This window comes from Drosophila grimshawi, unplaced genomic scaffold (genome assembly GCF_018153295.1).
Source record: "Drosophila grimshawi isolate 15287-2541.00 unplaced genomic scaffold, ASM1815329v1 contig_44, whole genome shotgun sequence".
NCBI lineage: Eukaryota > Metazoa > Arthropoda > Insecta > Diptera > Drosophilidae > Drosophila > Drosophila grimshawi.
In genome coordinates, this window is record NW_025063240.1 from 1,591,688 (window position 1) to 1,604,701 (window position 13,014).

Genomic DNA, 13,014 nt, shown 5'->3' on the forward strand with positions numbered 1-13,014 from the left:
CCCCGAACTTAACTCAGTTGGAGTGGATGCAATGGATTCATTGATGCAGCATCGCTGACAATGTTGTCGGTGTCGTGTGTGCATTTTAATGAAAACGGAAACCAAATAATCACTGGCTGGGATCAGGCCGCAACGGTCAAGCAATGGCAAATTAAACAAAGCCAAGGATTTCCATAATAAAAAGTGCAGTTTGCGGAGCGTATGAATTTAATGATTTAATCACACGCTCCTCGCCGACCGCCCTGCGGCACAAGTGGCATGCCTTGTTGACACTGCATGCGTGTCAAGAGAATTTGTCAAAAAATGCAAGCGGCTCAAGGGAAATAACCAAGTGGAATTTCACTCACCCACATTGCCACTTCCTCCACCGTGGCAGGGTTGTTGGCCGCGGGGCGTCCTCGTTGCATTTCTGCAAAAATTATTAACTTGGATGTTGCACGGCTGTCAAATGCTGGCATGTGGTCAACATTTAAGTGTAATTAATGCCCGCGGCCAGTCGGAAGTTGCATCGCCAACGACGCACTTCCGCCTGCCCAAAAGTGCCAGTGCACCCAATCTGTGTATCATCTCTCCTATCCTGTCTCAGTCTAAAATATGAAAAGCAAATATTCAGCTTAATTTGATTAGAACACGAATCACTGCAAATGCACATTGCGTCAGCCGCGGGCTTTGTTTTTGCACTCTGCAGTATCATCCGAATATATGGTATATATATGTATATGTATATGTATAGTATATGGTATGTGTTTGTTTGGTTATATCTTGAAGCCTTTTCGAGATGTTCTATTTGCTGATGCGTGTCCAATGCAGACTTTCCCATTTCTTACATCCAGAGTAATTACAAAACCCACTCGTAGCTATTGTTCCCCAGAGAGATTTCAAAGCAACATTTACACGATTTTCTAATGGACTTTTGGCCCTTTTTTGGGTAATCGAAATGTGTTTCTTTGCTAATTAATAGTTATCCATCAAAAAGTTTTTCACTTTGAACTGTCAGAAACTACTATATGCAAATTTTCATCAAAAGTTTTCTTTACATTTCTCGCCGTTTTCTTGGCCTCTCTCTCAACATCAGTAAAATTGACTAACGTGCCGTAAATTGAATTTGTTCCACATGGCAGCCAATGCCACCAGTTTCAGTAAGCCGTGGCAAGTGTGGTCTTTGCCGCCGCATGTGGCATAATTACACAGGCGTTAAGACATACTTCACTTATAGTTTGCGGAAAGTCAATTAAACTCTGACACTGCGCTGAGCTCTTTTAGTTTTCGATTTGTATATTGTGCAAAACTATTATAAATAACTCTTTGTGCAATTGACAAGTTTGAAGAGTAGAAGAAAATAAGAATAGAAAATGAAATGAAAATTTGGGAAATTACCTCAGTGTGTGTACACTCAGAAAATTTAAAATTTTTATACTCTTGTCGTTAAGGGCAGCTCACTTCATAATTCGGAAATTTTTTCTAAAAATCTGAGATTTTCTTTTATTCATTTAAAATTTAGAAAAATACATCAAATTTTACAGGGTGTTTTTTATGTGTATATACAGCTTGCTTATAATATTATTAATCAGTAGTCATTTCATGTTTCATAGATTCATGTAAATTAATCTGAAAGAATCTACGCATTTATAGCATTACAACCAAGTGTTTTTTTATATAAGAGTTTGCAGTTCAATTTTTTAGAAATATTTTCTATTATTAAGAAAAATATTTATATGTGAAAAAACTGCCTCAGATATGATATCTGTAAAGTATTTTTTGCTACTTAAGTTATAAGATTCTTAATGCTCTTAAATATTTAAAAATCTATTCTCACAGTTATCTTTTCCTGAGAATACCCAGCTCCGATAGTTGCTTCAAGACCATCTCCATTGAGGAGTGCCAAAACTTTGTCACAAAAATGAATTTAATTAATTTTAATCACTTATTTATGATGATTACCAATTTCCTGTCTCGAAGCATTCTCTTTTACAGCTGAAAAGTTGCCCAGACACGGACATGGACACGGACACAAAAGTTTTTCAGCTTTTTGGCTGCCACTCCTAAACTGCAATTAAAGTGCAATTTAGTGTGAGCCAAAAGACGCTTCTACTCAGCTCAGCTCAGCTCAGTTCAATTCTGTTCTGTTGTGATCCCAACTGTTTTCTGTTCTTGGCCAGACTGCAGACGGTTAACGAGGCTCATCGAGGCGCCTCTGCGTTTTGTTCACTTGGACCTTTGGCTTATTAATTTAAATTTCAAGCTCTTCGCTGCATAGTTGCAGCTTCTTTGGAGTACTCGAGGACGACTCGAGAGGGAAATGTGAGTTTTAACTGGGCCTGGGCAGCCTCCCGAATTGCGTGCCAAAGTAATAATAAACATAATTTGCTGTGCACACTCTGCAGCTAATTTGGAACGGGGGTTGGGCAGTGGTGGGGGCAGCGAGGATTACAACGGTTACAACGCTTCAGACGTCATCATCAAGAGCTCAGAGGTCTCAACTCTTGTAGGTGTCCAAGTGCAAAAGTTCGAGCACAATTTCGAGTTGGACTTTAACAAAGTAAAAAGTTAGCCAAAGTGCTGCGGGAGCCTTTGTGGCACTTGTGTTAGCTTGTTGCGTTGGTAAATACCCTGTATTGCGCACTTGTAATGGGGTATATTCGCTGCCGATTTTACAATATCTTATTAAAGTAGATGCTTCAATTTGTTATCTTCATCTCTTGTTACTTACCCTGTAAAATTAAAGTGAGGTATTCTTTTCATTCAACTTTTGGATGATTACAATTTCAATTTAAAATTTCTTGTTTCGGGAATATTTTCACATGCATAAATGGTTTACCAATTTAAGTATTTAATAATTCTACCGGGAATCCTCAATCCTCCCAACAAGTAAATAACATACAAATAAATACACAAAGAATTTGTTTAATATTTATATTTATATTATTTTAATTTTCAATTAACAAAACTTTACTTTAATTAATTTATTTATTAATCAATTTTAAATAAATAAATGATTATGACCATTTTGGCTTAGTTGCTACTTGTGTTTAACAGGGCATCGCAAAGTCGTTCATTTGCATTTACAACTAAGTTTGTGGTGGTGCTGCTGCTTTTGTTGTTGTGGTTTCCTTTTTGTGTTAGTTGTAAATTAAATTTGCAAACGGTCTGGCAACTCGACACTATAGTTTATAATCGTTTGGGAATTGAAATGCAGTCGATTCGAAAATGTCTGCAAGTTTTTCACTTTTTTTTTTTTGGCTGGTCAGCACAACTTTTTGGCTCGGCATTTTTATTACAGTTGGCAGCCGCAGCCACAAATAAAAATACGACTGTGGGTAAGGGCGATTCTACTCAACATTCTACACTCTATCATTCATTATTTAAAATGCACGGCGCCATTGCCATTTAGACACCTAATGGCACAGACTTGTAGCCTTGCAACATGTGGCAGCACTCACACCCCGTAACTGGCAACCTCGAGCGCTTGTAATCATAAAAGTTTACGAGTCAAAAGAAAAAAAACAAAAACCAAATCAAAACGACAAGTGATGAGTCGAACCACGATGACACTGGGCTCAGCTGCACCCATTTTGCGGGCATGGGAATTTAATTAAAATCAAGCTCAACTCCCCTCTAAACCATAAGCCCCCTGCCCCAAAAACAACCCACTAACCCAGACCCATTCTCAGGCCGTCGTTTAGTTTCAATCAAAGTAGCGTCGAAAAATTTACGCAAATTGACAACAGAAGCGACAACGACGTCGAGCGTCAATAAAAAACGTTTAGAAGTGCCTCTCCCCCCTGATATCCTTCCCCGCATAACACGCATACACCTCGAGCAGAACTCAGTCGTAATTGAAACTCATTAGCGTGCATTTTAGTGGCCATTTTGTGCCTTTCACAAGCCTTTGGCCAACCCTTTGGGTCCCATTTTGTTGTAAGTGGGTTTAACTCTGTTCTGTGTTGGTCCCTGCTCGTAGTTTGCTGTTGTTGTGGGTTGTTCGTGGTTGTTGTGTGCGTGTGTGTGTGGCGTGCTTGGTTGTGTGGTTTATGTGGTAAGTGTGCCATCATTATGAGTGTTATGGGTTTTTTTCTTTTGCATACATACATATATATATTTTTTTTTATTGTTGACGGGTTTTGCCGAGCTTTTATGAAAGCGACAAAAATGCAATAGGCAAGTAAAAAAGCAACAAATGCAAAAATAAAAATATTAACAGCTGTTTTGTCACGCCAAAGCTGGTACACCCTAGCAAAACGTGTTGACTGCTAAATTTAAATTGTAATGTTGCAACTGTATAAAAAGTCGATCTATTCTCTTTTATAGTAGTTACATATTGAGCATTGGGTATCAAGATAGCTGGGTAAAAATAAACAAACAGGCAGAAGAAAGGTCATCAAGTCGCCTTATAATCAATTCTGATCAATACTAAATAACACTCAACTTTCAAATAGAATTCAGCCGAGTATATTTCATAATGTTTATATGCATATTTCTTTAATGTTTGTTTATGTTCATTGATTGCTAGTGCTAAAAAAAATAGCTTAATTTTTTAACAATATTTGAACTATTTCTTTTTTAAGATTTTCCAAAACGTTTGTGTGCATTAAAAAGCAAACAAGTTTTGATTAACAACTGCTCCATTGTAATGATCTAAAGTATTTTAATTGGTGCCACTTATAAATAAAAATAGATAACATTATAAATGAATGCGAGCAATATATTAATTTATTCTGTAAAGTGTACGTGTATCTCTTTATGAATATATATTTAGCTCTACGTTTTTTGACTCTTTTTTTACACATTTCAAACCAAAAACTAAAATATCATTCACAAGATTCATGCAGACAATTAATTAACTATATGAGAATGTTGACATTTTTGAAATTCCAAGCTGCACGTTGTCCTGTTCACAAATATATTTATTTATATTTAAATATTTGTTTAGCTATATATTTATTTATTTCTGAATGCGTGAAATGATTTGTTATAAATGTATAATGTGCTCAGTCAACCCTTTAAAAATATTTTATACACATTTGTAAAAAGTTGGATCCAAAAAGGAGAATACAAAATATATATAAAAAATGGAAACTCATACGAATATAGAATAGGAATTTGCAGAGTTCAATGTTAACTGAGTTTGACTTCAGATAGTTCCAATTTGAGCTCCATTGCCTCGACCATGTTGCCATTGTGGTGCAGACCCTTCAGCCACTTGATATATATCTCGGGTATGCCCGTCTCCTCGGCGCCCTTGACCAACACCTTCAGATATGTGCAAGAGGGCTGGCGATTCTGAGGCACATCTGTCACAGCGGATTCGGCATGGACAATCGTGTCCGGTTGATTGCTGAGATGGTAGGCGCGACAGATGACCTCGTCCTTGGTGGTCAGCGAGTGAACGGGCACACTAATCGGTATATAAATGCCGTCGGAAACGCCCTCCTGGCTGTGAGAAAAAATGTTGTAGTTATATACGTATATGACTTATTAATTAGTCAGTTTATACTTATCCAAATCCTTTAGATTGCACATGTCAATCTCCCAAATGGCGCCAAACACTTGACTACCAGCCGTCGGCACAATTGTCGCCGGTGCTCCCAGCCAGTTATTCGAGCCGACAGCCTTAAAATCTAGGCGATAGTTCTGCAATAAGTAGAACAGTTACATCATATATATTGCTGCCTATTAACTTACCTCCAGTCTGCCAGCTCCGAGGCGCCTCGCCGTGGGATTTTGTATGTGGATGCGACTGGCCAACATATTGCTGCCAAAGCCAAAATAATAGAATTTGCCGGCCATCTTCATCTAAAGCTCGCTTCAGGTGTGTATTCTGCAAAGAGTTTTTCTTCAATGATATATATATATATATTTATTTATTTAAATTTCCAAATTTTCTGAAGAAATAAATTTATTTCAGAGCAAATTTCGTGCTGGAAGTGTCTAAGGTTTGACAGTAATTGATATCATTGCTATATTGCACTGCTCGCAAGCAGTGCACATTTAAAAAGTAGAAAGCAGTTTTGTGTTGGTTGTGGTCTTCTCTGAAGCTGCACTCATGGCTGTTGAAAAAATAAATACATATGTATTTATAAATAAATAAATAAAAATGCTTAGTTTTATTAAGCAATAGAGCAAATAATTGTTTACTTATTTATTACATGTCTACTAATTGGTAAGTCACATCATTAAAAACCGTTTCACTCATAATTTACAGCCGCAATATGGCAAAAGCTCTTTCACTTCAGAGCTTTTCAATTGTATGGAGAACAAACAGCTGATTCTGATTATATTTTTACAGGGCCTGCAAATTGTTGTATTTTATAAAGTAATTAAAATAGCACTTACCGGCACTTTTTACGTTCTTTTACTCAATAATACAATCAATATTACGCGGTAGATTCATTCACTCTAATTATTAATAATGTGTACACGTCACTCAATTAATGTTTTCTTTGTTTACATGCTACTTGCCCAGCTGACAAAGCGCGACTGACTTTTGCCAGAGAAAGAAAGCAAAGTCGAATTTCGAGTATTTAACACTACACAACAAAATATCTTAGCATGCATTGCTTTCTTGATAAGAGATAAAAATTTTAATAACCTGAAAATGGGTAAAAAGAAGTACATAATTAAGTTGTGTGCAAAAATGTAATAAACAAATGAAGCCGTTTTCAATCCCAAAGAGTATGTGAATTCTTAATTAACATCAATAATCTGTCTGTTTGTATAACTATAAATCTACTGCGATTATGATACGACCTAAATGTTCTGCAATAGAGTGATCAAAAACCAAACAATTGAATAATGTACATGATCACTTTACGATAAAATCCAATGTTATGTTTGAATATCATATGTACTTATTTCTTCTGAAAATTAATCTTCAATATATTATTTTATTATTCTAAGCTTAAATGAGTTAATACATATATAATTTGAATTCATTTTGTTAAATAGTGTAAAAGAACTGGGGCAAGTTCAGCATCTTACACTTAGCAACTAGACGAAAGCTGTATATTTTGGTTTGAAACTTGACTGTTTCTGAACAGTTTTTTTTGACGTGGTATTTGGTGTGCAACAGTTCCGGTTGAAGTTTGGGAATGTTTTACTAATGCTTAGAAACAAATAAAATTCCCTTCGGTTAGCGAAGACTCCAACCCACAGAAGCAATTTCAAAATTGAGTTGAAATCGAGCGATTAACAATTGAGAGAAACAAATTAGTTGAACAGCTCAACCTCACGAACTTGAAGCGTCTCTTCCAGTTTGCTCACAGTTTTGTTATTGTGCTTGAGGCCCTGCAACCACTTGACATAATTCTCGGGAATGCCGCTCTCAATGGCACCTTTGACGAGTACCTGCAAGTAGGTCTTGGAGGGCTGTCGGTTCTCGGGCACCTGATCTGGCTCCATTTCGTGCAGGTTGCTCTCAGGCTGGTGTACTAAATGGTAAGCCCTCGTTGAAATCTCAGTGCCTCTGCCATGCAGCTTCACTTGCACACTAATGGGTCTATATATACCCAGGTGGACACCTTCCTGACTAAAAATAAATCATAATCATTTCATAGACTGCTATCTGGTCGTTTCTCATCGTTACTCACTTATCTATGTCCGCCAATTTGGAGAGGTCTATTTGCCACAGTGTGCCCCAAGTAAGAGTGCCCGGTGTCGGCACAATAGTTGCCACTGCTCCATCCCATCTCACAGAGGACACCATGGCAAAGTCCAAGCGGTAATCTTCGAGCAGAGCTGGTCCCACGATCTCAGCGCTTGGGTTCTGAATGTGAATTCGCTTTGCCAACATGTTGCTGCCAAAGCCAAAATAATAGAATTTGTCGCCATGCACCTCAGCCAGCGGATAAGTCTGGTTAATATTCAGATCGGCGCCAGCTCCATTGATCGCACTCAGAGCCACAATATAGATAAGTGTAATGAATATTTTCATTTTGTGTACTGTTTTTTGACAACCTTCTCGTCGTCTATTCAAATCAAAACTGCAAACTGCAATCGAGTAATTGCTAGAAAATAAATCAATATTTTGCACAGTCCCTTCACCAAAGCGATGCATCCACTTAAATTTGTTGAAAATTAAATAAAAATATAAAATAATAGAGAACTTTGCAGTCGTACCCAACCGATTGTGGAATACTCTGATAATAGCTGGCTCAACCTCTGCAAAAGGTTGTCATAAATTTCCTCTTTTTTTTAATTGGTGATTACAGGTCTACACGAGTAGGAGATATAATTTCTTACGATTTGCGGGGCATTCACTTTATTGTATAAATAATGAGATTTAATTAGTTAGATTATCATAATATTTAATTTAGATGCTGATAATTGACTTTCAAGACTCCAGTCTGATAACTCTTGGTTTAGTTGTCCAACATCTTTGGACTTTCACATTTTCATTATTCTTGTATATAATAATCATTTTTCTCTCGCTAAATAATTTCTGAGTGTGACAATCTCAAATGCTTGTATTTTGTTAAGTACTTGAAATGATTTTCAATCAGAGCAACGCAATAGAAAGAACAAACTGCCAACGCATATTGACATTTTTATTGTGCAATTATTGGCAAACTACATTGACAATAAACTGCTGGTATTTATTTACATCTGCAAATTAATAAACTTGTGTAAGTGGATAACAGCAATCAGTGTTTTTTCAATTACTTTCGCTGACAATTTTGTTTTTATATAATCGGAGACAATTTGATTTATTATTAAATTCAATATTTATTTTCTGTTACAAAACCTTGGACCACGTTTGTTTCGCAAATATGCGCTTCAAATTTTTTTTTTTGGCTAACTCGGGTAATCCTAAAAAGGGTAATCGGGTAATCCTTCTGCCATTTGCAACAAATATTGATTACTTTTATATAATTACATTAACTGCCACACTCATGTGAAGTTGAAAATTGGTCAAATTCGGACAAATTAATTATTTTTGAAACAGAAAATTATTAACGTGCAGCTAGCAGAAAGAAAACGCATAAACGATAAGCGAACAAGGGTGAAAATAAAATCGGTATTGGATTTAATTATGGGTTTCTGTTTTTTCTTTGCTATTGTCTATCTTGTTATTCAAGTGCATAAAGTGATAATTAGAAAATATTTCAAACATTGTTGTCTCTAAGTTCATTAAGAACTTGATTTGGATAGTCATTTCTCATAGTTCCCATTGTTTTATAGCTCATTTAATATTGTGCGAGATTTAAGACATAAGTGTGGGCTTGGTGATTGATACAGAGTGTCCACAACCATTGCGGATAATACTCGGCGTTTAATAGTTAATATAATAGTGCATTAATAATTACTTAATAATTGCTCTGATCGGGCGCGACGCGTGCTCAACTCTGACTGTCTTTATCAAACACGACTGAACGACTAACTAATGCCAGCCTTTGTCAAGTGCGTCTTTGCTCCAATTGATCAGTTCAACGAATAAGTACTGAAAATGAGAGACGCACATCTACTCGCTCATTATTTCTCAATCTGTCTATGTATATTATGCATACAGAACTAGACTCTAAACATTGTTGCTTTGACATACTTATATGCCACTCGTGATAATAGCATCAACTATATATGTACATAGTGCATACACTAAGAAAACAAAATCGCAACGCGTTTTAGAAGTGACTCAACGCAAGAAATTTTTCTTGTTTTTAGGAATAATTTATAAATATACGAAAAAAATGTCTGAAAAAAAAAAAAATAATTTCTTATATTCGAATATACTTTTAATAAGTAGAAATGCAAGTTTATTTGAAATAATCTTTTCTGAAATTCAGCAAATATTAATAAATTCTCTTCTCTCGATTTGATTAGTTGCAAGTCACTTTTGAACCACGTCGAGATTTCAATTCGCCGTAAAAACGTAAAATTTTTTCAAAGTAAATTCTATGAGTTCATCATAAAATGTTTTGGTCGGTGAATTCTTAAAATATATTTTCTCTTATCAATACCAAAATTAACAAGAATTCAGAGATTCGAGTTCTGCGTACACATATAAAAAACAAGCTGGAAATTAGCAATATATTTTTTTTCATTTTAGAAAATTGTACTCTTGATTTAAGAAAAGAAAAACTTGGTTTTGCTTTTTCTGAATAATAAGGTGAGTTACGCTTGGCGCCAAGAGAATCGTAGTTTTCTGAAATTCAGTGCAATTTTTTTCCGAGTGTAGAACGCATTTAGTAATTTATTTTTAGGTTTATGGAGTAGCAAAGCTAACCGAGCAGCGACAGTTATTTTGACAGTTATTCGGGTTCAGCTTGTGGCAACAAGCTCGACAAATTGTTGCGCCACGTGGTTGCCCCAAACTACCCAACTATCCCTACCTCCCGTAGGTCTGCCGCATGGTTTCTGTCATGTTCAGTAACCAAGTAACCACCAATACAAATAAAACATAAATTGTAACGAGCTTGTCAAGCGGAGTCATCGACGGCGGCGTCGTCGTTAACTATCGACGTCGACGTCGACGACGGCGTCATTATATAATTGACTCCATGATGTTTTGCCATCTTGCAGTTTATCACCAGTGGGTGGTGCAGGGTGGTGCATGAGGTGTTTATCAGTGATAGCCACAATGATGATGGCGACATGCATCAACCAGCATGTCTGGATGCATGTCAAAAGTAAACGCGGCTAATAATGATGTTGGGGAGCTGTCGGAGGAGCTGTCATTGGCAGACTTCCGGGGAATGGCGGAACATTCATCCATCAATTCAAGTGTCACTCAGCTGCAGCTGGGCACACATGGCGTATGCGTAATTATATCTGACTTCACTATCTGCCTGCATTGCATTGTAATTGAAATGCATTTATGAGCTTGTTGAGCAGATAGATAGTTTGCTTCAACATTGTGTGCTTATTTTATTTTATGTTTTCATTTGGATTATGTCTTAAGGTTGCACAAGAGTTTGGCCAAGCTGATGAGATGAAAGCTGGCAAGACGTCGGAATAATTTGTTGTGCCATGCTTGAGTGTGTAAAGTGGCGTTGATTGCTGTCACTCATCATCAGCGCAAGTTGGATTTTTGCTGCCTCCCATCGATTTCCACCTTCACCCTATAAGCATAACTCAAAGCATTTTTCCGCGTTAAGCCTGAAAACATTTTTGCCGGTGAACATAATTTTTACACGCAAATATTTGTTGGAGAGACATGCGTCAACCTTGCGAACTTTTCTCTTGAGAAAAAGTTGTCAGTTGAATTGCCAAAGTTTGCACACACTCATAATCACACACGCAAACACACACGCACACACACTCCCTCTGAGCCACGCTCCCTTGCCTACCTGCCTGGGTGCGAGTGGCTGCGTTGTCAGCACAAATCAAACATCCCGACTTTGCCCGGCCAGCTGAGAACTCTGTTGATATTTGCAATGCTTAAATTGATTACGAGATTCTTTCAAGAGTTTACAATTATGCACTATTTTAGAGGAGAGTGTTCCTCCTTATGCATTGTTAATGATACAGCTCAACATAAGGAGTAAAGTTCATATTTTAGGCAGTTAAATCTTATCGCTCTACAATGCTTTCAGTAGTTTTTCTCAATTCCTTTTGCCCTAAATATGTTTTAAAAATCACTCTCTGTTGGAAAGAGCATCGCATCTTTGTTGTAGTTTTCGATTGGATTTGCTGAAATGCGGAAACTTGATCCGTTTACTTGCGGAATTTTTGCTGGTGGATTGTGGACTTTCGGTTTGGTTTTGTGGCTCAATCATTTTAATGGCAGTATCGTGTTAGGCCTTGTTGAAAATGTATCTCATATATACATTTCATTCTCCCATTGATGCACAGCCACACACACACACACTCACACACACACACATACAGGCATGAATTTACTAAAAGCGTTGCCTTCACTAGAGCAAATTAGATTTGAAGATATGGAAATTAATTTGTTGTTTTATTTTTGCACTTACCGGGCTTATCAAATTGCGCAACAGTGCAAATATTTGCACATCTTTTATTTTGTTGTTTACAGTGCATTGAATAAATTAATTGCTTCACGCTTTGCTGAACATATAATTTAAAGGTCCATTTTCATGGATGACCACCTCAAAACAAATAAAGCTGGATATTATTTTGATTTTCAATTTATGTATATACTTCAAGCAATTGTCGACGTGTTGTTGACGAGAATTTGTAATTAATTTTGTCAAATTGCGTATGTAAAATGCATAAAATGAACCAATCTGTGATAATGTTGTTATTAATAAATAGTTAAATTGAAAATTACGTTTATCTTTGTGCTGAAAAAGTGACAACATGATCAAAACAAGTGGAAGAATGTGAATATACCAAGTGAGTACCCACAAAGTATCTGCAAGTCTTTGATGAGTGAAAGTTTTAAATGGGCGACAGGCAGGCAGTTGAGCTATCGGAAGCAAAAGTTAAACGAGTACGAGTATCTTTATATCTCACATGGTAAAAAGCGCGCAGAAGCGGAAAATCCATTTATCATTCTAGTGTGTGTGAGTGCGACTGTGTGTGTGTGTGTGGCAGACAGGCGAAAAGCTGCCAAAGACACTTGATAATATTTGCATGCTCAAAAACTAGCGCCAACCAATATAGTCAGGTGGGAGAGAGAGGGAGGGGGGTAGGATACAACGGAAAAGTGACAAAAGCTAAAATACGGATATGCACAGCACGGAAGGAGATTTCAGCATGAAAAATTCACAACTTTTGAATGCAAGACATGATGGGAAAATCCTGCATCGAGAGGCAACCATCTAATGAATAGATGTTGCATATTCTATGGATAGCTAAAAATCAATAATTAAATTTTAGTTTTATTTAAAAATGTTTTTCACTTACTCCAGGATGAGTGATTTTTTATACTCTAATAAATTTTAGTCCTGTCGGAACTAGTCTTCAGGAAGAGATTTAAAGAGTTAAAGTTTCAATTTCAAAACATTGTCATCAACATTTACTACTTATATAAAAATTAGCATTGATTGCAAAGGGAAAAAACTGAATTCTATATTATTAATTATAAATTGGGTGATACCGAAAATTGAATGT

At 36.6% G+C, this 13,014-nt stretch overlaps 2 protein-coding genes across 2 annotated transcripts; both read right to left on the reverse strand.

Moving 5' to 3' along the window:
• Nucleotides 1-4,931: 4,931 nt before the first annotated feature.
• LOC6558807 (gamma-glutamylcyclotransferase) lies at nucleotides 4,932-6,474 on the reverse strand. Its single transcript, XM_001985490.3, has 4 exons — nucleotides 6,334-6,474; nucleotides 5,683-5,818; nucleotides 5,495-5,631; nucleotides 4,932-5,434 (listed from the first exon to the last, which is right to left on the reverse strand). Exons 2-4 carry the CDS (start codon nucleotides 5,791-5,793, stop codon nucleotides 5,116-5,118), a joined length of 567 nt encoding a protein of 188 aa, XP_001985526.3. The 5' UTR covers nucleotides 5,794-5,818; nucleotides 6,334-6,474; the 3' UTR covers nucleotides 4,932-5,115.
• Nucleotides 6,475-6,928: 454 nt separating this feature from the next.
• Nucleotides 6,929-8,029, reverse strand: LOC6558833 (gamma-glutamylcyclotransferase). Its single transcript, XM_001985489.3, has 2 exons — nucleotides 7,587-8,029; nucleotides 6,929-7,525 (listed from the first exon to the last, which is right to left on the reverse strand). The coding sequence occupies exons 1-2, from the start codon at nucleotides 7,928-7,930 to the stop codon at nucleotides 7,207-7,209; spliced, it is 663 nt and encodes a 220-aa protein (XP_001985525.2). The 5' UTR covers nucleotides 7,931-8,029; the 3' UTR covers nucleotides 6,929-7,206.
• Between the last annotated feature and the right edge of the window lie 4,985 nt (nucleotides 8,030-13,014).

Bases quoted from the DNA above. Each gene is read 5' to 3' on its own strand.
- LOC6558807 (XM_001985490.3), bottom strand. From the start codon at position 5,793: ATGAAGATGGCCGGCAAATTCTATTATTTTGGCTTTGGCAGCAATATG. The intron at 5,632-5,682 runs GTAAGTTAATAG...TACTTATTGCAG, and splicing joins TCGGAGCTGGCAGACTGGAG to AACTATCGCCTAGATTTTAA. The intron at 5,435-5,494 runs GTATAAACTGAC...TTTTTCTCACAG, and splicing joins AATCTAAAGGATTTGGATAA to CCAGGAGGGCGTTTCCGACG.
- LOC6558833 (XM_001985489.3), bottom strand. From the start codon at position 7,930: ATGAAAATATTCATTACACTTATCTATATTGTGGCTCTGAGTGCGATC. The intron at 7,526-7,586 runs GTGAGTAACGAT...ATTTATTTTTAG, and splicing joins AAATTGGCGGACATAGATAA to TCAGGAAGGTGTCCACCTGG.